The sequence below is a fragment of the Schistocerca nitens genome, chromosome 4 (assembly GCF_023898315.1).
Source record: "Schistocerca nitens isolate TAMUIC-IGC-003100 chromosome 4, iqSchNite1.1, whole genome shotgun sequence".
Lineage (NCBI taxonomy): Eukaryota > Metazoa > Arthropoda > Insecta > Orthoptera > Acrididae > Schistocerca > Schistocerca nitens.
The window spans coordinates 913,505,939-913,531,489 of NC_064617.1; the positions used below are offsets into that span (position 1 = coordinate 913,505,939).

The 25,551-nt window shown below is 45.4% G+C and overlaps 1 protein-coding gene across 5 annotated transcripts in view; it reads right to left on the reverse strand.

Annotated features, from left to right (window-relative positions):
* LOC126253494 (cytochrome P450 6k1-like) overlaps nucleotides 1–25,551 on the reverse strand; it is a 482,739-nt gene that overhangs the window by 431,782 nt on the left and 25,406 nt on the right. For 3 of the 5 annotated variants that reach the window (XM_049954873.1, XM_049954876.1, XM_049954872.1), the window contains exons 3-5: nucleotides 19,716–19,954; nucleotides 15,138–15,400; nucleotides 1,427–1,626 (exon numbers count right to left, since the gene is read on the reverse strand). The exons of the other annotated variants lie outside the window; for them this stretch is intronic. In XM_049954873.1, coding sequence (XP_049810830.1) covers nucleotides 1,427–1,626; nucleotides 15,138–15,400; nucleotides 19,716–19,954 — 702 coding nt within the window. The remainder of the gene's footprint in view (nucleotides 1–1,426; nucleotides 1,627–15,137; nucleotides 15,401–19,715; nucleotides 19,955–25,551) is intronic. 5 annotated transcript variants of the gene reach the window in all.

Genomic DNA, 25,551 nt, shown 5'->3' on the forward strand with positions numbered 1-25,551 from the left:
GAGCTATAAGTGTATTTCTCAGATGAAGTGGGCACTAGGAATTGTAATTACAGGCTTCACGTTTTGCTAATCACTTTCTGGTTGCCAATATTAGAGAGCCAGTGTCGAGAACGGCAAAAGACAGCATAAATAATAGGAACATTTATATAACAATTAATTCCACCCGCCGCCCCACATAAGGTTAATCGGCCGGGAAATGCATCTTTTCTACATTACATTACAAACCAAACATTATATAACAACATAAAATCCACCAGCCGCCCCACAGATAGCATCGAGCACTGTTAATGTGAGCAGGTCAGCAACAGAATGTCACCACTTTCGGAAAGACTGGCTGGAATCGACCAGCACACATGACGCGCCTGCGTTTCTGTACAAATGCCACGTTATTCTGCGGAAGCTGTGTCTTTCATTTTGTTGTCAGTGCCCAAACTAAAGCTAAGATATAACAGTAACTTACATCACAACTACCTGACACAATTACCTGCTGCAACGGAATTTCGTCAAATGTTTTTTGAATTAATTAGGCTAAGTTATAAGGAGATACAGTGTGTAAAATTTAAATAACACTTCCTAACTGTACTTTTCGTACATAGTTACATTCTTGGGAATGGATATTTTCATATTGCTTTTTCCAAGATACTTTTCTACCTAAAAGCCCATAGCTCTAAATCCGAGAAATAAAAGTGGCTGCTGAGGAAAGATATTGTGTCGTAACACACTACTTCTAAAGCTTAAAACAAATAGTACATCGGCTACGAGTGTGTGATATGTGAAAGCAGTTTATATAATAAGCACATTGTACGTTTTTATACCTAAGTGCTCATCTCTGAGTAGACACGTAGGTGACCGAGTCTAGAATAGGATTAACGACCCATTCACGACGGTTCGACTGGCATGTCCTGTTTGTGGTTTTAGGAATTTTGTTATATGTGTTATGCTAAATATTGGACTCTTTCCCAATATCCAATACAGCAGTGCAACAGATAACCTGTAGAACTTGAAAATACATGGAACAGGATTTATACGACCCTTAAACAAACGGTGTACATCGTTTTACATCCACCTCCCACATCCTCTTCCTATAGACAGTGAAGACCTAGAAACAACAGGAAGTATTGATGATGATGATGAGGTCCCTTACTCCGAGGAGCGTAGGGGACGATGAGGGAAACGCGCACCGCCTTACTAGGCAAGGTCCTAGCGGAGGTGGTTTGCCATTGCCTTCCTCCGACCGTAATGGGGATGAATGATGATGATGAAGACGACACAACATCACCCAGTCATCTCGAGGCAGGGAAAATCCCTGATCCCGCAGGGAATCGAACCCGGAACCCCGTGCGCGAGAAGAGGGAACGCTACCGCAAGTCCACTGGTACTGTGAATATGCCACAAAGCCGCAAGGCGATAAAAAAGAAGAACTTACTGTCGGTAGTGTCGATGTCCTTCTGCTGCTCACCCTCCGCTGCGTGTCCTTTGTCAGGATCGACGAACCCCTTATTTTTGAGCTGAATAAGAAGATCCATGAAATCTTTCCGTCTAAAGTTATTCTTCTCTCTGTAAGCGACAGTGTCTACAACCATTTGCTGAAAATATTTGCTGACTGCCGACGGTCCGCCTTTTAACCTGCAAAGGAAAAGTAACAGTTAATTAATATTAATACAACAACTCCTAAAATGTACCCTGTGTCGCTCAAGGTTCCACCTCCGCGCCACTTCGTAGTCACTGAAGGATGCCCAGAGCTTGCGGCTACAGAAGAATGTCGGCGCTCACCACTCCCTAGGTAGGAAAAACCATATTCACCACGTCTCTACCAAGCCAACGAAGGTTGAGTTCCCTACGTACGCAGCTAAGAAACTTTGAGCTCCCTGAGGTGCGTGACCTTTGGCATGGTCCAGAAACAATGAAAATTATTCCCCAGCGCTCCACGGTATTGGGAGGGGAACGACAGCATGCGGAAGTTCTTTTTTTTTTTTTAAAAAAATCACTGAGAACTAAAGAGGATCTGTGTAGTGGATGGTCAAATTTTTATTTTATTGGGTTGTTTTGGACTCGTTTTTTAGGTATTCTCAGGTCCATCAACATCAGTACAGTTGTACGTTGTCTATCTAATGGCTCCCAGTGGCAAAAAAAATTGGTTTTCAGTATCTCATACAATTACTGACAAATTTTAAAAATTTAAAATACTGTCGTAATCTAGTCATTAACAGCTATAATCGTACGTAAGATATTTAATCCAATTAGACAAGTATTACAGTTAAAAACTGTGCAAATGGGTTGAGACAGCATAATACGTGACGAGTAAATCAACCAGAATACATTTATCCAGTATTGACGTCCCCTGATTTTCATTTCTTCGCTCATGTGAATCGCTGGCTAAGGGCATAGGATTTTGGCACAGACAACGAGCTACAGACCAGCTTACGCAATTTGCAGAGATCACAGGCGACTACCTTTTATGACTACGATATTAGAATGCTGGTACCATGCTACGACAAATGTCTTAGTCGAAGCGGTGGCTATGTAGTGAAGCAACTGGAATGTGTGGCTAAATGTTGCAAATGAAGCATTTTTGTTTTTATTGTGGTTTGCATTTCGCGATCAGTTGCAGGCTGAAAAAAAGCCCTCTCACAATAAGAACCAGCTTCGAATTATAATACATATTCACTGGTTGCCTCCCAGAATGGATAACCATACCTGCAAGGCTCCCACTTTCTATTGTTGCATCTCCCCTACACCGTTGGAGGTTTTGGACCATTATGACACAGGCGTTTCCGATCCATGAAAAGCTGTCTAAGAGAGTATGGCTCTTGTTTCCCAATTGTCGCAGGCGTTTTGCATTCATCAACATAAACCCGGCCATTTCTTACCACTTGCCTGGGTTCCAAGGAGGAAGGATATTTCTACCTCCTTCGACATCAGTAGTGTCACTATCGACAGGGTCACCGAGCTGCACAGTTCGCGATGCAAGCAGTCTTGGTTTTCTCTGTCATAACAAGGTACCCTAGGCCAAGCAGCACCACTACATTAACTACTGACGCCCTATAAAAACAACCACCTCATGTCATACTGTCAGCCCGTCTATTCCAGACATTTAATATTGATGCCACCAGCATGTTATTCTGATGACTACTGATGCTATGGAACTGTTTTGGGGTTGGACATTGAATCTCGATGCGCTTGTTCCTGTGTTCTGTCGATGAGTTAGCTGTTGTCCAGTAACTAACGCCAGTATACTTTTACCAGTGATTCCGGTCTGGTTTGGATTACATTAAATAAAGTATGTCATTCGGGCATCTTCAGAACACAGAAAGCTACTAACTTTGGAAGTCGGGTCTGCCCAGAGTGTTACAATAAAGAACTATACTGGAGCTCACAGGGTGTGAAAAAGGACCTCAACAACGCAGTTTGGAAGTACTATAAGAGATTTTTCTTCCCAGTGCTCTGGTATGAAGGTCATCATTTGCATGAACGATACCTCCACATACATGTAGACTCTAGAGCATTGATAACCGCTATCTCAGAGAGTCTTTTTCTTTTGTATAGTTAATCCCGTTCTATGAGGGTCCCCTGGTTTCTCATTACTTATCAAATTTATTTTACTTTGTCTTTGTGGGCAGTTGCCCCTCCTGTCCCCACAGAAGTTAGTTAACCTGAGAGGTGTCAGTATGGCGACATAACACCGCGACACCCAAATTCATAAGTAAACGACTTAAACAATTAGGTATAATAATTAAGAAAAGAAATTAGCTAGAGAACTGAGGCAGTATTATATTACAATAAGAATAGTAAAAACAGAATAAGGATCGTAGTATACGTAGTCGACATATTTGAATTTAAATTCCTGGAGCTTACCACAATTTAGTCGGCAGCGGCTGAAGTGCGATAAGACAAGATAGCGCGTTCGGGGGTAGAAGCAGCCAGTGTACCCAGAACAGCAAGTCAGCATCGTGGGCTAAGTCTCGAAAGTGGAGGAGCTGGTGCAGGGATACTGGAAAAGGATTCGGAGTAGAAGACCTTGTTTCCACCCTTTCACATTGGATCCTGTGGACGACTCCAGAAGTGAACCCAGGCCAAAGGTTAAACAATCCACGTTAAGTTTTATTGTTGTGGACAGTAGAGAATCTGCAGTGTTTATTATTAAAGTAATTAAAGTAACATTTAGAGTTTGTCTCCATGTCGGTCAGTCGTAGGGAATGATATTCAGAAGTCATAGGATATCTCCTAATGTCGTATGGGACCTGCTTTGGCCTGGTTTAGTGCATCAACTGATGTGGCACTGACTATACAAGTCGTTGGAAGTCCATTGCAGAAATACTCAGCAATTCTGTGTCTATAGCCATCCATAATTGCGAAAGTGCTGCCAGCGCAGAATTTTGGGCACGAACTGAACTCTCGGTTACATACCGTAGTTGTTCAATGAGTTTAATGTCTGGAGGTTTGGGTGGCCAAATCATACTCTCGAGTTTCCCAGAATTTTCTTCCCAGCAACCGCGAATAATTGTGTCCTAGTGACACAAAATCGTTGTTTGAGAAGGAGAAGTCCATAAATGGCTGCAAATGTCTCCGGGTAGCTGAATATAAGCATTTCCAGAGAATGATCGGTTCAGCTGGGCGAGAGGACCCAGTCAGTTCCATATAAACATAGCCCACACCATTATGGACAACCTGATTCCATGGATTCGTGGGGTCTCGCTACACTCGAACCCTACCATCAGTTCTTACCAACTGAAATCGAGGCTCATCTGACCACACCACGATTTTCCAGGTGTGTATGATGCAACTGATATGCTAACGAACCGAGGACAGGTTTTGTAGGCGATGTTGTGCTGTTAGGAAAGGCACTCTTGTTGATAGTCCGCTGCCATAGCCCATTAACGGCAAATTTAGCCGGACTGTCCTAACGGATACATTCGTCGTACGTCCAACATCGATATCTGCGGTTATTTCACGCAGTGTTGTTTGTCCATTAACAATGACAGCTCTACGCAAACAGCGCTGCTTTCAATCGTTAAGTGGAGGCCATCGGCCACTGCGTTGACGGTGGTGAGAGGTGATGCCTGAAATCTGGTTTTCTCAGCACGCTCTCGACACTGAGGATCGTGGAATACTAAATTTCGTAACGATTTCCGAAACGGAATGTCCCATGCATCTAGCGCCAACTATCATTCCACATTCAGAGTCTGTTAATTCCCATACTGCAGCCATAACAACGTCGGAAACCTGTCCAGATGTATCACCTGAGTACAAATGACAGCTATTCCAGCGCGCAGCCCTTTTATACCTTGTGTATGTGGTACTGCCGCCATCTTTATATGTGCATATTGCCTTCCCATGAATTTTGCCACTTCAGTAAAATTGAAAACAGAGTTAATATTTCGTAAACTGTGGTGTTTCACTTCACTGCCACCAAGATTCGTGAGCAGTGGGGTGATACGCCACTATCAAGAGAGACACAAGCTGATTGGTTGGTTTGGAGTGGAGGAGACTAAACTGCAAGGTCATCAGTCCCTTCATCTGCTAAGTGACGAATCAGGAGTAGTCGCCAAATACAGGAAGCGAAAGATAAATCCTGTGTAGCAAACACAATAAAAAAGCCAAAGATAAGAACCCAGAGAAAAACAGCACAGGCAAGTCGTTAAAAGATCAGTCAAGGCAGGGTATTAAAACGAGGAAATAAAAGAGAATAAAGAGAATAAAAAGGTGGAAAGGTAGAATCCAGGCTGGGACACCGAGCAAGGTCCGCCAAGGCACTCGTGAGAAGTGGGCAGGGAGCATGAAAGGGTGCCACCAACATCTCAGGTTGTCAATGAGACCAGAAAGGCGTACCTTACAGGTATGAATAGAGACTACGCAGATCAGTTGCTTTGGCATAGTCTGCTAGCACCAGAATTAGTGTGCCAGGAAGATTAAGATTCCCCCTCAAAACAGCCAAATTACGGCAGTCTATGAGAAAGTGAGCCACTGTCAGGGGTCTTTGCATCAGCAATGAAGGGTATTCTCACATCTCACATCGGAGAATGTGGCCATGAGTCAGCCAAGTGTGGGCAATGTAGAGTCTATGTAGGATGATGAATCCCTGCGAGAAGCATGCAGGAAAGACTGCCATGTCATTGTGGTCTCCTTAACTGTCCTTGATTTATTTGGGGAGATCAGGATAGACCATTCTGAGTTCGAGACCTCCAGCAGTCGATGGTGTATAAAAGGCCAAATGTCCAGTTCTGGGACCACCATTCCCAGAATTGGCATCCTGGTGGACAGCCTGACCAACTGGTCAGCTCATTAAGTTTCCGAAATCCCTCCACGACTGAGGGTCCAGACAAATACGACTGGCCATCCAGCTTCATGGAACTCTGAGACAACATCCTGCATAGCAGTAACCAGTGGATGGGGAAAGTAGTATTAGTCTATAGTAGTCTATAGCCTGAAGGCTGTTAAGGGAGTCGCTTCAGATTAGGATACCCTTTCCAGTGCAAGAACGAACATGACCAAGGGCTAGTTATATGGCCATCAATTCATCAGTGAAGACACTGCAGCCGTTTGGCAGAGAGCGGAGTTCACTGCACCCTGCATGTGTGTATGTCGACTGTTGAGCCATTGGTGAACACCGCTTCTGAATCAAGATGCGTCTCAAGGACAGCCATGAATAGGCAGCGAAAAATTGTGGGGTCAGTGGAATATTTTGGACCAATGGAGATTTCGAGACAAATCCGAAGTCGGGGTGCAAGCTTGTGCGGGGGCAGATGCGATTTCTTCCTAACCAGAGGCAACAGCAGAGGGAGTTGCACTTCTGAAAAGAGACACTGCAGGCGTGCAACAATAGTAGACGCAGTTCTGGGTAACTGGTGTTGGATATGAAGCAACCTTCTAGGGAAAAGGACACTGTAGTTGCAATGTTCAAGGAAGCTACGAACGCTTACAGGGTAATTCAGCAGCTGTTGTTAGCACCTGATAGGTAATGAACTGTAGCCTCGGTTGTTCACAGCGCGAGTTCAGAAGGCTCCTATCGCTAGTCGGACCTCACCCCATGATGAAGGGGTGAGGGTGAAGCTGAACCATAGACAAGACTCCAACAATGAAAATAAAAGAGAATCAAGGCTTTGTAGAGCCACACAAGGATAAAGCGATCTGCACCCCAGTTATTGTTACTGAAGCAGTGAATTTTATTGAAGTGTCACCAGCACTTTCACTTAAGTTGGCGAAGGTAGCGAAGCCACGTAAGCTAAGAATCAAAGAACAGTCCTAAAAAGCGGTGTACCTCAACTAAAATTCGCAACTAGGTGAAGCTCTGAGTGTGGATGGACAGTACGATAGCGACAGAAGTGCATTTAAAGAGGGCAAGGGTGTGACACTGACAATCCACTGAGAGATGTTTCAGCATTTGATTGTGGATGCGATCTGGCCCTGTGGCAGTATCAGGGCAATGGGCTGGGGCACTGGGGAGTTCTCATTCACTGAATGTAGGATTATCTGGTTCCAGATGGCTGTTAGAAAAATATAGATGCATTTGCTCCACTCGCTGTTTTATGAGACAGAAGGTGGGATGGTAGGCCTCAGACATAGATGCACGAGCATAATGCTCAGCAAAATTATCAGCGACAGAGACTGGATCAGTATAAGCGGCACCATCTAAGGAAATACTTGATACACCTGCAGGGGAGTGGACGCTGTAAAGGTATCTGATCTTTCAAAAATGTGTGTGAAATCTTATGGGACTTAACTGTTAAGGTTATCAGTCCCTAAGCTTGCACACTACTTAACCTAAATTATCCTAAGGACAAACTCACACACCCACGCCCGAGGGAGGACTCGAACCTCCGCCGGGACCAGCCACGTAGTCTATGACTGCAGCGCCTTAGACCGCTCGGCTAATCCCGCGCGGCTATCTGATCTTTGCCTGTACCTATGATGAAGATGTATGTGGTCCAAGAGTGGAAATTTACCATTACCAGCATTTTTGCTTTTGTTGTTTTATGAAACAGTGAAAGTAGGCACAGAGCCATTTTGAAGGTAGCGAGGTGCTCTAGTGAAGGGCGCCGTTTATGGCATTGGAGAGCCTGCCTATGATCTCTAATGACTGCAGCAATCCTTTAGGTCCACCGTGGTAGTATCTTCTGAGAGAGCGATCATGAGGAAGAGGGGATGGCGTTTTGGCTGCCAAAAGAATGCCATTGTATGCTAAACAGCTGCATCGATGGGGAGCCAAGGAGGACAGCAGAGGTGAACTATCCCAGTCAGCATTATGGAGACCATCTGGGTGGGCACCCAGGTGAGCAACGCTGAGGGAGTAATGGGATGACTGGGAAGTGGTCACTACCACACAGGTCATTATGGAACCTCCAGTGTACACATGGTAGAAGACCATGGATGTAAAATGAGAGATCAATGGCCAAATAATTTCTGTGTGCCACGCTGAAGTGTGTTTGGCATTAGAGTTCAAAAGATAAAGGTCGAGCCATGCCACTAAAGTTTCAATGTCTTTACCACGGCCAGTGATCATTGTACCACCCCACAAAGAGTAATGGGCGTTGAAGTTGCCTAAGACTAGAAAATGTGGGAGGAGCTGAGAGAGTAATGTAGGCAGTGCATCCTGGAGCATGACATCATTGGGAGGATGATAAACGTTGAAGGTGGTAAAATCCTGATGGGCCCTAACCAAACAGCTATAGTCTCCAAAGGTATATTAAGAGGGACAAGGTCGCTGTATGGAGAGTCCATCACATACACACAAACTTCACCTGATACCCTCTCAGCCAGCTGGGGTGGCTGAGCACTGCTAGGAGCTACAGTCTGGAACCGCACGACCAATACGGTCGCAGGTTCGAATCCTGCCTCGGGCATGGATGTGTGTGATGGCATTAGGTTAGTTCGGTTTAAGTAGTTCTAAGTTCTAGGGGACTGCTGACCTCAGAAGTTGAGTCCCATAGTGCTCAGAGCCATTTGAACCATTTGATATGATTCTTAAAATAACATTGGGAGCCATGAAGGGCAGGCATTCCAGTTTCTGGAAACCACGTTTCTTGGATGGCAATACGGAATGCAACGTAAGTGTTCAAAAACTGCCATAGCTCTGCCAGGTGGTGGAAAAATCCGCTACAACTCCATTGGAGGATGAGATAAACAGAATATTGTGGATGCATGAAGCGACCAAGGGGGGTGGGGGGAGTCAGGGTTATGTGCTGCCACCACCTGAAATGTCAGAGGATCCACTGGCATAGGTTCTGTCACACCTTGCCTGATGAGATCTCCACCTTGGAAGCAGAAGGAATACATGCACAGTCTGGTGGCGTGGAGGCCATTCTAGTTTCCTTCATCTTAGAGGATTGGGAAGGTGCTCCCAATTTGGTTTCGTGGCAAGAGGAAATATGAGAAGACCAACAGCCATCAGCCAGGGTTCCTTCAACTACCAGCTGGAATCTGACTGTGGACGAGGAGGAGTCATGGAAGGAAGACTTCTGAGGGGCCTCTTCCTAGCTTGAGAAGCCAGAGGAGGATATGGGGCCTTCAGCTGGGGGATAGCGACCATTGTACCTGGCAGGTTGGGAGGCTATGCGCCTGAAATGGGTGTAGTGGCAGCACCAGAAGGGCCCCCAATCGCCTGGCGGGGAATGTATCAGATGGCAGCTCTGAGGGCTCTCAGTAAGAGGACCAACAGAGGAAGGCACCGTCGATAGATAAGGCGACGATGTTGCAGCTGTATTGCAAGATTGTATCATTTGTGTGGAATTAAGATATTCATACTCTGACCTCTTAAGAGATTGTCAAGTCTTATACCCCTGGAGATTTTTCTTATACATCAAAATGGAGTAATCTGATTAGCAGGGAGAGTGGAGTTCGCCACAGTTTACACAGATGGGGGGGATACAAGGAATGTTTCGTGCAGCAGATGTCCACAATCCTTGCAGACAGGGATCTGAACTTCATACATCTGAAGCATTTCATTTGAGAAAGAACATAAGGTTTCACATTACACTGGTAGACCATCACCTTGACCTTCTCAGGCAATGTATCACCATCTAAAGCCAAGATGAAGGCCCCAGTAGCAACTTTGTTTTCCCTTGGTCCCCTTTGTACACAGCAGTTGAAGTACATGCCCCATCACCCAAAGCTGGCCCGCAGCTGAGAATGAAAAAGAAGATCATACTGAAAGATGACGCCCTGGTCAATTTTCACTCTTGTGGGAAGTGACAGTTACAGGAATGTCACACAACATTTCACAAGAGAGCAGCGCCTGTGACTGGGTAGAAGATAACGTTTCAATAAAGAGGGAATCGATCTTCATCTTAGAAATGGCTGCAACTTCCCTGTATTTGTCTTGAATGTGGCCTTTGAGGCCAAAAAGGTGACCCCATTGATTCTGGTACATACCAGGTATTGGGGGAAGGATTTTTTCCCCTTGTTATCTATTCCTGGGTTCCTCTCATGGCGTGGCCAGGGAAGGAAATGCATTTGGATTGTATTTAATTACATCATAACATGGCCTTTCCATCTGAACAGACTGCTGGAGCCGTGAGCCCACCAGCAGGAGAAAGTTTAACTAGCTTCTTGTGTTAACCATCTGCCATGGTGCCACTCATTCCGAATGATACCACAGTTAGCGACCTTCTCTGCACAACATGCAATTCTGTAAAATTTGGAAAAGATGGAAGGTCAAACATAATAATGGGGACCATATAATCGTTAATAGAAGGTGAAGATAGCGCTGGAGCTGAAACCAGAAATCAAGACCAAAATCTTGAACCAAGTCCAGGCAGGATCTGCACTAACAGGATGAACCAAGTCCAGGTAGGATCTGCATCGAAAGGATTATCCGCCGGAAAGTCGGAGGAAGTGAGAGATAGTCGAGGGTAGGTTTCCAGCACAGAAAGAGGAAGTCGTGCTGAAATAGCTGGAGCCCCGTGGTAGCCAAACAAGTACACACCAATGAGTGGTGAGCCCCATGGGTGTAACAGAGAGACAGCTCGAAGGTTGAACCGGATGGGCATGCTTAGAATGTCGCTCCATCTTGATTGCACAGTAAGGTTTATTAATTTTCATACTGGTAGTAACACTGTCTAAGTAACGTCGCACAGGCAGTGAACTTTATGAACGTATTTAAGTATATTTCTGCTGGTGAGAAATTACTAAGGCTTAGCTTTAAGTATTTAAGGAGCGAAGTTATGTTGTATGCGGAGTATCACTCCCGAGTATAATGGTAGGTTGGGCACGGCGTACTATCAGCCTGTTAACTACTCAGGTGTTGTGATATTGTCGTCGATGATGGAGTTTTGGTCGTGACTTGTAATTTAGTGGATAGTTTCCGCTTGGAGAATATCTAATCAATTGCTTCCGGCTTTTACAAACAATCCTGGCGAAGTGTGCTGAGTCCTGCGTGGCAGAGAGCATTAATCTCCCCAACGTAGATTAGCTGTGCTATGACATCTATACAAAATAAAGTTTACGTGAGTGAAATTATAGTGTGTGGGTTTTGTACCACTGGTATCGGTATACTCGCTTTTGAGCAAGAACTATGAATTATGATAAGCGACATCTTTTATTTGGTTTCGATGCAATTACGAATGTACAACCACTTCTTTTGCGCACACTGGGTCTCCACAATACGGATAACTTTTGTCAGATTAGTTTTTCTTTGTTCGTAGGTCTATTAAAATTCCCCAATTGTGGTCGTGTTGTAAACTTAATTAGGTAACATTCATACTGACAACCGTACTGGAAGTAAGATCAATTGGGATGATAGATTGAGGAAGTGCGGCTGGTCTTGAAGGACGTAGTACTGGTTGGAGGTCAAAGTCAATATTTCATAACGTACCCCTGTACTCTGCCGCTTACTGTAACAGTGCGTTATGTCAATTTTCGTTATGAATTAGGGTTTGGCTTTCTAATTCCTCTCAGTCAGCCGATGCATTTTTGTTGTCTTCTTCGGTAACGTAATTTTCAGATTCAGACTGCGAGTCAATCTGGTCACGACAGATATGAGAAATGTTTCGAATCTTATGGAGGGAAGTGGCGTGCGCCAAGTACACTCCTGGAAATGGAAAAAAGAACACATTGACACTGGTGTGTCAGACCCACCATACTTGCTCCGGACACTGCGAGAGGGCTGTACAAGCAATGATCACACGCACGGCACAGCGGACACACCAGGAACCGCGGTGTTGGCCTTCGAATGGCGCTAGCTGCGCAGCATTTGTGCACCGCCGCCGTCAGTGTCAGCCAGTTTGCCGTGGCATACGGAGCTCCATCGCAGTCTTTAACACTGGTAGCATGCCGCGACAGCGTGGACGTGAACCGTATGTGCAGCTGACGGACTTTGAGCGAGGGCGTATAGTGGGCATGCGGGAGGCCGGGTGGACGTACCGCCGAATTGCTCAACACGTGGGGCGTGAGGTCTCCACAGTACATCGATGTTGTCGCCAGTGGTCGGCGGAAGGTGCACGTGCCCGTCGACCTGGGACCGGACCGCAGCGACGCACGGATGCACGCCAAGACCGTAGGATCCTACGCAGTGCCGTAGGGGACCGCACCGCCACTTCCCAGCAAATTAGGGACACTGTTGCTCCTGGGGTATCGGCGAGGACCATTCGCAACCGTCTCCATGAAGCTGGGCTACGGTCCCGCACACCGTTAGGCCGTCTTCCGCTCACGCCCCAACATCGTGCAGCCCGCCTCCAGTGGTGGCGCGACAGGCGTGAATGGAGGGACGAATGGAGACGTGTCGTCTTCAGCGATGAGAGTCGCTTCTGCCTTGGTGCCAATGATGGTCGTATGCGTGTTTGGCGCCGTGCAGGTGAGCGCCACAATCAGGACTGCATACGACCGAGGCACACAGGGCCAACACCCGGCATCATGGTGTGGGGAGCGATCTCCTACACTCGCCGTACACCACTGGTGATCGTCGAGGGGACACTGAATAGTGCACGGTACATCCAAACCGTCATCGAACCCATCGTTCTACCATTCCTAGACCGGCAAGGGAACTTGCTGTTCCAACAGGACAATGCACGTCCGCATGTATCCCGTGCCATCCAACGTGCTCTAGAAGGTGTAAGTCAACTACCCTGGCCAGCAAGATCTCCGGATCTGTCCCCCATTGAGCATGTTTGGGACTGGATGAAGCGTCGTCTCACGCGGTCTGCACATCCAGCACGAACGCTGGTCCAACTGAGGCGCCAGGTGGAAATGGCATGGCAAGCCGTTCCACAGGACTACATCCAGCATCTCTACGATCGTCTCCATGGGAGAATAGCAGCCTGCATTGCTGCGAAAGGTGGATATACACTGTACTAGTGCCGACATTGTGCATGCTCTGTTGCCTGTGTCTATGTGGCTGTGGTTCTGTCAGTGTGATCATGTGATGTATCTGACCCCAGGAATGTGTCAATAAAGTTTCCCCTTCCTGGGACAATGAATTCACGGTGTTCTTATTTCAATTTCCAGGAGTGTATCTACGATCCGTGTAAACATTATTTTGTTTTTTATCGTATTTAAATGTTTGTATATCGTATTTTAAGAACCGGAGATCGGGGATCACCCCAGGAACTGTCTAAACGAACTTGGAAAACTGTCTAAAAATCAAACTCACGTTGGAACGTGTAACAGACCAATGGTTGTCAACCAGCCACAGAGTTGTGATCCCTGTGCTAATGCAATGTGTCAGAGGTGGTCACCTCTGCCTCAGAGACTACTTTAAGGAAAAGTCGTGTCAGAATGAGAAATTAAAGATCATCCCGCTATAGGTGGGTGGCGAAAGACGGACAGTGAAGTTTGGATTAGCATCAGAGTACATTACTTAAGGACAACCACCTTAGTGGTTGGGGGCCTCCCGTTAGGTACTGTGTGGGAGTGTTCTGTTCCCATTAAAAGGAAAATAAAGACCAAAGCAGAAAAAGCGAAAATAAACCAGATATACCTAAACACAGCATAAAGTAAACTCTCATAATGAAAAATTTGCTCCTCGCTAGAAACAGAAGACTGCATACCATTTCAAAGAAAATCAGGAGGATCTTCAGAAAAACAAGAAATTAAAACAGTCTTTAGAATAAATAGTCGTAACAAAAAGGTATTTATAAATGGCAAAAAAGGTACAACAGTTAAACAAATATAGGAAGGATGCTATGTGTCAGCATAGACGCTTAGGATGCCAGTATGGACAAAAATAACAAATCCTAATGTTTGTATAAGAGGTGCGGACTGTTAGGACGATAAGCTCTAAAAGTGCTTAAATATTTTTGACTGGAAGTGCTGTGAACGTCTATGTGTGGGTGTGAGTTGAAATCGTAAGGTATCGTCGTGATTTACATTATGTTTTTGCGGGATGCGATGCTTGGGCTACGTAGAGGAGGCATGCCTGGCGGATCTCAGAAATGATTTATTGTGCCCTGCGCTTCACTTTGTATACAGACAAGATTTCCTGGTTCGCATAACAGACATAGCGAGCGTACCAACACTTTCCGAGCAAACACGAGGTGGATGTACCATGCAACGAAAATCCGTCAGGAACAGCCGCGCATCATCACATTGTGAGAGCGTGACAAAAAATTCCCAAACTCCCAGACAAAATAGCAATGGTGCGTTTCCTCATAACTTCTTTAGAATACACAGCTGAACATTAACTCCCCACGGAGAGTGCCTCCCAGAATGTAGGGGAGAGGTAACGTATGTGACAAACGGATTCTTGGATTCCTAACGTCCGCAGAATAAGCATCACTCGAGTTATTGTTAGCGAAACACGCCACCATCCTAGATGCTGACATAGACATGTGTGCCACAGTGGTATCTGAGTCCTAAAACAAAAGTTTCACGGTGTTCAATAGTTGTAAGGAACTCTGCTTCCCGCTGTAGCTTAAATTCGCATTCCATGTGTCACAGCACGAAACTACCGTTTGGCGATTGAAATCTCTTCGTTTCCTCAGTTTTTATCTCATCATACGTGGCAAGAACCACTGGCTGAAAGTTAAGATCATTGATCTATCGACATCTACTGGTAGGTTTAAGCTGCACTTTGCGACACAGCTCGAAGGGGGTTTGAACCGCTATGCTTCTGATTGCGAGACCGGTACAGCGCAACTTCGCTGATCATATCAGCCCTCTTGTATCGACTTATTTTCTTTGCTGGAATGGAGTATGAGAGATCTTACCTGAGGCCAGCGAGTAGCGTCGGTCTGAGCAAGACCAGAAGGAAAAAGATGCCCGTGGCCGTAGAGGGCTCGAACATCTTTCTGCCCCACTGCCGGAACTCGTGTTCCGGGTTCCGCAGGCAGTTGCACTCCTGGCCGAAGGCGACGGAGGAGATGACGTCTGTGGTGAAGCGCGCTATCAGCTCCCGAACTTCCACAGACTCCCCGCGGTTCTCCATTTCCCCCACCACGTCCGCCATCTCCCTCCCGCAGTCCTGGATAATCTGTCAGACAAACAGACAAAATGTCTCGCTGCCAATGCACATAGCAGGATACCGTGCTTCAGCAAACTAGCATATTACAGGGTTATGAACGCGTCTGTAAATATTTCATTTTTTTTATTCGACGTCATTGAAACATACACTCTGTGATCAAAAGTATCCGGACGCCCCCAAAAACATACGTTTTTCATATTAGGTGCATTATGATGCCATCTACTGCCACGTACTCCATATCAGCGACCTCAGTAGTCATTAGACATCGTGAGAGAGCAGAATGGGGCGATCTGCGAAACTCACAGACTTCAAACGTGGTCAGGTGATTTGGTGTCACTTTGTCATACGTCTGTACGCGAGATTTCCACACTCCTGAACTTTCATACTTAAACAGTTTCGATGTGATGGTGAAGTGGAACCGTGAAGGAACACGTACAGCACAAGAGTGTACAGGCCTACCTAGTCTGTTGACTGACAGAGACCGCCGACACTTGAAGAGATCGTAATGTGTAATAGGCAGACATATATCCAGACCATCACGTAGGAATTCCAAACTGCTCAGGATCCACTGCAAGTACTAAGACAATTAGGTAGGAGGTGAGAAAACTTGGATTTCATGGTCGAGCGGCTGCTCATAAGCCACACATCACTCTGGTAAATGCCAAATGACGCCTAGCTTGGTGTAAGGAGCTTAAACATTGGACGATTGAACAGTGGCAGAACGTTGTGTGGAGTGACGCATCACTATACGCTATGTGGCGATCCGATGGCAGGGTGTGGGTACGGCGAATGCCCGATGAACGTCATCTGACAGCGAGTGTTGTGCCAACAGTGAAGCTAGGAGGCGGCGGTGTCATGGTGTGGTCGTGTTTTTCATGAAGGGGGCTTGCACCCCTTGTTGTTTAGTGGGGCACTATCACAGCACAGGCATACACATGTTTTAGGCACCTTCTCGCTTTCCACTGTTGAAGAGCAATTCGTGGATGGCGATTGCACCTTTCAACACGATCGAGCACCTGTTCATAATGCACGGCCTGTGGTGAAGTGGTTACACGAGAATAACATCCCTATAATGGACTGGCCTGCACAGAGTCAAATGGGTCAAATGGCTCTAAGCACTATGGAACTTGACATCTGAGGTCATCAGTCCCCTAGACTTAGAACTACATAAACCTAACTAACCTGCGGACATCACACACATCCATGCTCGAGACAGGATTCTAACATGCGACCGGAGCAGCAGCGCGGCTCCATACTCAAGCGCCTAGAACCGCTCGGCCACAGCGGCCGGCCCTGCACGGAGTCCTGAACCGAATACTATAGAACACCTTTGGGATGCCTGGAACGCAGACCTCGTGCCAGGCCTCACCGACCGACATCGATACCGCTCAGTGCAGCCCTCCTTGAAGAATGGGCTGCCATTCCGCAAGAATCCTTCCAGCACCTGATTGAACGTATGCCTGTGAGAGTGGAAGCTGTCATCAAGGCTAAAAGTGGAACAACACCATACTGAATTCCAGCATTACCGATGGACGGCGTTGTAAGTCACTTCCCGTCAGGTGTCCTGATACTTTTGATCACATAGTGTATCTTCCACGCTAAGGACATATAAATACTAAAATACACACAATACTGAAACGTCGCAGTGCAAAGGAAACAAAATCACTCACATCAGAATTGAGATCAGAGATGATCAAAATAGGTAAGCAGTGCAGCTGAAGATGTACTTCACGAACATCCACACAAAAGTTGCGGTGACAGTTTGAGTACAGATGCAGTCAAAGGTAGGTGATTCTGATCGGCAAAAGGAACACTTCAACCAGAGAAAACTATAGACTAGGAGTTTGCAAAATCAACCAACAATAGACCTGATGTCGCACAAATTATTTGTGGAACAGATGACAGTTTCTCACTGGTGGCAAGGCGGTAGGGAAGAGAAGATTAGCGGTGGGACAGCTGGAACATGTGTGCTTTATCTGAAATCGGTGAAAAGACACCCCCCACGCTGCCTTCTACACGCAGTACTGGTCAGCATACCTATAGATCAGGGACGACCAAGAATTCGGCACGCGTGTAGTGCTCTTGCTCATGTGCCATAGCTCCCTCCCTTGCCTGGTTGCAAATTTGCCCCACCGCAACGCCACGGTGTCTCAGCGTTAGGAGGGGGAAGAGCGGAAAACGACGAAAGTTTCGCATTTAAATGGCAATACAGTCCCAAATTTCACAGTACTATAGACCACAAACAAAACAAATTATTAGTGTTATTTAATTTATTTTTGGAGTGCTGAAGACTTAACACAAGTTTTGTCTGCTACAAGCTGCCGGCAACGTAGTGACACAGACAGTTTCACAGATTTTCGCAGTCTGGTTGTCACATAATCGTGATGAATTTAGTTTCATAATCGGAAAGAAGTCTTTCATGCAAATATATTGATCCATACATTGATACCGCATTTTCAGTCTCATTATGGAGATGTGCAAACTCTTTCTGATGGAAACAACATAGTCCTCCGGGACATTTTCAGCGTAAAAGAATTTGGCTTTTAAACAGAAATTACATTGCAGATCAGTCAGTTCCATTTGTAAACACACAGGGGCAATTTCAACTGAAAAAGCAAACGGTATCGAAAACAGTTCGAAAACATGCGTAAGTTGGGAAATGTCCGCAAAACGTTTAGAAAACTGTCCATATAATTCTTTCAAGGCCACAATGAATTCTTCAAACCGCACGTTTTCTTTAACGCCAGTAGTATTAGGAAATTCGACGGTGTGCTTTCTTCAGAATTTTTCACTGCGAATTTCTTTTTAAACGCACCTCCATAAAATCAGAAATGACTTGTTTCTCATCTCGCAATATCTTACTGTGGTAGTGTGCAGTCGAATTCACTTAAAATGCGAAGTCTTCAATCCATTCCACGTGTTCTACTTTTCGTTTCTGCGTCCCTTTTTCCTCCTTAAATTCAGCAATAGGTGGTTTCAAATCGCAAATCCCTCCAGGCATGGTTCAAATGGCTCTGAGAACTATGGGACTTAACATCTATGGTCATCAGTCCCCTAGAACTTAGAACTACTTAAACCTAACTAACCTAAGGACATCACACAACACCCAGTCATCACGAGGCAGAGAAAATCCCTGATCCCGCCGGGAATCGAACCCGGGAACCCGGGCGCGGGAAGCGAGAACGCTACCGCACGACCACGAGCTGCGGACCATCCAGGCATGCCCTTTGACTTAACTAAAGTACTTTGAAGTAATACTCAGGATGATTCGCGAAGATACGCAAATATTTTAATATGTTATTCTACAAGTGAAACGAAAGAAAAAAGTTCATATAAACTTAAGTCCGGAAATCTTTGGTTACGGAGTTAGGCAAATAAAATATTTTGCCTGAAATTTAGCAACTTCGCTAATCTGAAGCCATCGAAAAAGTGTTCGAGGTTAAAGTAAAGCACGATTTCCATTTACTTTGTTGTTATTGGTCTGGCGAATCTAATAATATATATCATGTATGACGCTCTATTAACTTTAGGCCAAAACTAACCTTATGCGAATCAATATTTGATCAAGTCATCATTCCATCATTATGACATATACCTTGGAGTATTGTTCTGACCACTAGAGTGTGAGCCGGCTTCCTGGATTACGTCTGACCTCTCGCCTTACGACTGTATATAATTAACATTCAGACATGCTGGTGGCTATAGATGAATGGAATGGGAACATTACGCTCTGCATGAGACTTTCAATTTACTTAGAGAACATAGCTGTGAGCAAAGAGAGATGGCGTTTTCAGGTTAATTATTCACTGGGTAATTAGCTGGAAAATGTGAAAAGTCAGTTCTGCTATTTCCTCATGGACGGCAATCAGCCTAGAAGAGTGTGACGTAGGAACTACGGATACTTTTGAGTGAAGCCTACAGGGAAAGCCATAATATCGATATAAAATGGTTGCGTATTTCGTCATGCAGATTAAAATTTATTATTTGTAAGGTTTAATCTATACTTGGATAAGAGGCATAAATACTAAAGGGAAACATAAATAAAATTTCCATCTTCTGTCCAAACATTACTGCGGATTAAGGCAAAACATTTTTCTGCTGGATAGTGCCAAAATTACCAAGTGATCATTTGAGGAAACAATGAAACTACAATCGGTTCTGGACCTATGGATTCTAGCAGGATTCACATTCTGCCTACACTCTTCCATCAATCTTGATATAAGAAAAATATTTACAAGCTACGAGAGATAAGTTTTGGCTCTCGACCTTTGAATCTGTAGCAGAAAATGATTACACCGTGCTCTAGCACCGCATAACGACTCACCTTGAACATGCCCTTCAGTTTGCCAGACGTGAACGTAGGGCTTAACTTGGTTCTCAGCCGTCGCCACTCGTTTCCTGCCAAAGCGAGGAGATGCCTGTTCAGCGGATCTCCGTTGTCGATGAAATTTCCCCTGTCATGGAACGTCGCGAAATCCTTGACAAGGACGTTGCGAAGCAGGTCTGGGTCGCGGATAAGCAGCATAGGACGATCAAATCCATAAAATCCGACATACCTCTCACCTGAAACGGCAGGGGAAGACGAGATAAACTAACAACTCTCTCGTATAATAACAATTACAGGTCACCAAAATTATCGTATTCACTCTAAATGTGAACTAGGTTCATGGAAGAGACTAATAGAACAACAGGTGCATATCAACGCTTCAGTGTCGTTTGAAAACACTCACGCTGCCCCGCCCCTTTTTATGCATGTGTTAAATCCCGAAAACCCCAAGGAACTCGGTTAGTCATTGTTGGCTATGTAAGGTCAGCTATAACATATTTCAGCGATCACTATGAGTTGTGACACTGAAACGTTTGTCCCAAAGACAATATCGTGAACAGTCATATCCAGAAAGTTGGGGCTCCGCCTACGTCGAATTCTACATCCGTAGGTACTAATGGACCATAAGTGACTGCTATCACTGCCCCTAGAGCCCTCCAATCTATCCAGAAGGTCTGCTGGATGCTACGGATGCCCAAGTTCACAAACGTGTTCGCATGGCCAATCTGTCGCAAGAAAGATGGAGACCGAGCGAGGTGGCGCAGTGGTAGCACACTGGACTCGCATTCGGGAGGACGACGGTTCAATCCCGCGTCCGGCCATCCTGATTTAGGTTTTCCGTGATTTCCCTAAATCGCTCCAGGCAAATGCTGGGATGGTTCCTTTGAAAGGGCACGGCCGACTTCCTTCCCCATCCTTCCCTAATCCGATGAGACCGATGACCTCGCTGTTTGGTCTCTTCCCCCAAACAATCCATCCAATCCAAAGATGGAGAACTCGACCGAACACCAATTCCTTTAAAATGCTTCATTTTTCTTTTTGTGTTTTTTTTTCCTTTGTTGTATTTCAGTTCCTCATCTGGGACAGGCTGGCAGTAGCATAGGTGCTGCTCTTCAGCCGAGAGACATTAAGTATATAAAAGGAAGACACTGAAAACAACATAAACGCATAAACGCATTCTCTGAAAATTATTTCCAGCAGTTAGTTCATGAGCACACGCGAATAGTAAACGGTTGTGAAAACACACTTGACCTCTTAGAAACAAATAATCCACAGTTAATAACCAGCATCAACACCGATACAGGGATTAGTGAACACAGGGTTGTCGTAGCGAGATTGATACTGTAATCTCCAAATCCCCGAAAAATAAATGAAAAACATACCTATTCAGAAAAGCAGATAAAAATTCACTTGACGCCTTCCTGAGAGACAATCTCCACTCATTCCAAATTAATAATACAAGTGTACACGAGATGTGGCTTGAATTCAAAGAAATAGTATCGACAGCAATTGAGAGGTTTATACCAAATAAACCAACAAACGACGGAGCTGATCCTCCTTGGTACACAGCACGGATTAGAACACTGTTACAGAAACAACAAAACACACATGACAAATTTAAACAGACGCAAAATCCACAAGATTGGCGATCCTTTACAGAAGCTCGAAATTTAGCGCAGAGTTAAATGCGAGACGCCTATAACAGTTTCCACAACGAAACTTTGTCTCGAAACCTGGAAGAAAATCCAAAGAGATTCTGGTCGTATGTGAAGTGTGTTAGTGGCAAGAAACAATCAGTGCCTTCTCTGCGCGATAACAATGGAGATACTATCGAAGACAGTGCTGCCAAAGCAGATTTACTAAACACAGCGTTCCGAAATGCCTTCACAAAAGAAGACGAAGTAAATATTCCAGAATTCTAATCGAGAACAGCTGCCAAGATGAGTAACGTAGAAGTAAATATCCTCGGAGTAGTGAAGCAACTCAAATCACTTAGTAGAACAAGTCTTCTGGTCGAGACTGTATACCCACTCACTTACAACCGTTCGCTCGACGAAAGATCCGTACCCAAAGACTGGAAAGTTGCACAAGTCACACCAATATTGAAGAAAGGTAGTAGGAGTAAGCCACTAAATTATAGGCCCATATCGTTAACGTCGATATGCACCAGGATTTTAGAACATATATTATGTTCAAACATTATGAATTACCTCGAAGGAAACGGTCTATTGACACACAGTCTACATGGGTTTAGGAAACATCGTTCCTGTGAAACACAACTAGCTCTTTATTCACATAAAGTGCTGAGTGCTATTGACAATGGATTTCAGACCGATTCAGTATTCCTCGATTTCCGGAAGGCTTTTGACACTGTACCACACAAGCGGCTCGTAGTGAAATTGCGTGCTTATGGAATATCATCTCAGTTATGTGACCGGATTCGCGATTTCCTGTCAGAGAGGTCACAATTCGTAGTAATTGACGGAAAGTCATCGAGTAAAACAGAAGTGAGTTCAGGCGTTCCCCAAGGTAGTGTGAAGGCCCTTTGCTGTTCCTTTTCTATGTAAACGATTTGGGAGACAAACAGAGCAGCCGTCTTCGGTTGTTTGCAGATGAAGCTGTCGTTTATCGAGTAATAAAGTCGTCAGAAGATCAAAACAAACTGCAAAACGATTCAGAAAAAATATCTGAATGGTGCGAAAAGTGGCAGTTGACCTTAAATAACGAAAAGTGTGAGGTCATCCACACGAGTGCTAAAAAAAACTCGTTAAACTTCGGTTACACGATAAATCAGTCTAATCTAAAAGCCGTAAATTCAACTAAATACCTAAGTATTACAATTACGAACAACTTAAATTGTAAAGAACACATAGAAAATGTTGTGGGGAAGGCTAACCAAAGGCTGCGTTTTATTAGCAGGACACTTAGAAAATGTAACAGACCTACTAAGGAGACTGCCTACACTACACTTGTCCGTCCCCTTTTAGAATACTGCTGCGCGGTGTGGGATCCTTACCAGACAGGACTGACGAAGTACATCGAAAAAGTTCAAAGAAAGGCAGCACGTTTCGTATTATCGTGAAATATGGGACAGAGTGTCAGTGACATTATACAGGATTTTGGCTGGAAATCATTAAAATAAAGGCGTTTATTGTTGCGACGGAATCTTCTCACGAAATTCCAATCACCAACTTTCTCCTCTGAATGCGAAAATATTTTGTTGACACCGACCTACATTGAGCGGAACGATCACCACGATAAAATAAGGGAAATCGGAGCTCGTACAGAAAGATATAGGTGTTCATTCTTTTCGCGCGCTATACGAGATTGGAATAATAGAGAATTGTGAAGGTGGTTCAATGAACCCTCTGCCAGGCACTTAAATGTGATTTGCAGAGTATCCATGTAGATCTAGATGTAGATAAAGGAGAAAACATGGTGGAACGTAGATAAAAAAAGGGGAAATATAATGGAAGAGAGAATATCAAGAAGGGGGTGACTGTGAAAATGGACATAAAAATCTAAAAAGGTATTTTACACAAAAAAATCACACACTGTAATGATTAAAAGAACACAAGACGAAGTATGGCCAGAGCATAAAAGTTGCAGAATGATTATAGCAGCCACGCAATGGGCGACGTAGCGTAGAACAATCATGGACAGCAAAACTATATACAATTCAAACACAATATTAAAACCACAGCACTTCATGTCACTGTAGAATGGCACCGAACACAATGCTGATGAAGCACACTGATGATGAAGAACAAACTGGGAGGATCTGCCAGGGGTTGGGATAAGAGGGAAAAAGGAAGAAAGGGGGACAAGGGGCAGTGATAAAAGGGAGACACAAGGGGGGATGGTGTGGGGGACGCGCCAGAAGGGGGCCAGGGAGGGAAGGACAGAAGAGTAAAACAGCCGAGGAGGAAGTGCAGAGACTCAGGGGGGAAGGAGGAAAAACCAGTCTGGGACAGGGGATTTGGAGGATTCATCTTGGTGGCAGCTGTGAAAAATCTGAGCGCTCTGGGTGAGGAGGTGGTCGATGGAGGGGGTGGACTCCAAAAAGACCTGCATGAGGTAAATGGGACTGGAGGCATTGTGGATACAGCAGGCAGAGTAGATTTCCAGGTCAGGGTGAGAGTTTATATCAGCCATCACCTCATCCTCCATGATTAGTGGACTGAGCTTGCTGATCATGGCCGTGTAGGTTGGGGGGGGGGGGGCAATGGGGAGGCTGGGGCTGACAAGGAGAGGAAGAGGAGAGGAAGGGTATCAGGGATGCCGAGTAGATCCATATGAAAGGAGGGGAGGGGGATTTGATGAGGACTGTCCCTGTGGGGAATCAGCTGGGAGATGGGAGCATCTGGGAGATAGTTTTGTATCTCCATGGTGAGGGTGCAGGCATCGAGGAACTTGGGGTCTGAGGTTCACAGGACAAAGGTGTGGAGTGGGGACTGGGGTATGGGTGACAGGAGGAGGCGTGGTATCCATGGAGACGATGGCAGGAGTGGGAGGTGGAGATAATTTTTTGTTGGAAGTGGCAGGAGCAGAGTTGGCATTGATACGCTTCTAGTGTTGGTTGGGGGGTGGGGGTGAGAGGGGAGAAGCTGACCATCTGAGATCTTGCAGTGGAGGTGGCAGCTGAGGCATATGTGAAGGCAGGGGTAGGAGTGAGGGCCATTGCGGGTGTGGAGGCTGGGGAGAGGGAGTAAAAGTGGAGGTAGACAGGAGGGGAGTGAGATGGGGGAATAGGTGAGTGGGGGGAGGGGAGGCAAGGTGGAAGGGGGGATGACAGGGGCGGCACTCCAGGAAGTGACAGTGGAAGTGGGGGAGGGGGATTTCAGTTTTCATCCAAGAGCGATTATATTACAGTATTTCTTAAGTAGCATGCCGTCCGCACCTGCAGTTTGTGATAGTGAATAGTGTTTCGTCTCGTTTTCGTGCTTGTGCATTTTTTTGAGGATGCAAGACGCATTTAAGCGTAAACAGTACACGCATTTCGAACAAACAAACATATGTCAGAATGCTGTGACCGGCAGTAGATACAGTGGACACCCATACACACAGAGGGCTTTTCTCTGCGAGGCCAGTCTACAGTGTGGCTCCAGGTAGTAACGATCAGAACTCCTTAGAGGGCGCTTGAATTGGACCACATTATGATTTCGAGGGCCACGAGATGGGCCGTGGTGCAGTGTCACTGCACGTGACACTGCAGTTCTTATGGTTGCCAGCAGATGTCTCCAGTGGAAAGCGAGTAACTATTTCTGACGAGTTTAGTAATTCTTGACAGTGCGTTTAAATACACACAAGCTCTCGGTAGTACATGACAAGTTGAGACCTGTAGTGGGTACATTTTCAATTGTATATTGACTTACAAACATTGGCACGTCGTGCAAGAGTAATATCAGACGACGATAACCTGCCCCATGAACTGCGCCACCTACGGAAGGTTTTCAGGAAGAACAGCTACAGCGCCCATCAGGTGAAAGAAGTGATTTCTTGGAAATAACAGAATAAGACCACCGATGAAGAGCAGGAAAAAAATTGCCTTGTTGCCATTCTGTGGCTCTGTGTCGGGCAAAATAACCCGCCTGTTACAAGATCAAATCAATCTTCAGGCCTCCAAAGAAAATCCGTCAATTACTGAGACCAGTTAAAGATGCAGTAGGTCTCAGAACACCTGTAGTCTACGAAATACCTTGTGAGTGTGGCCAGAAGTACGTCGGACAAACAGTGCGCACTGTGGAATAACGGAGGAAAGAACATGAGAGGTATTATCGCCTACACTATCCAGAGAAATCTGCGTTAGCTGAGCATCCGTAGGAAACGGTCA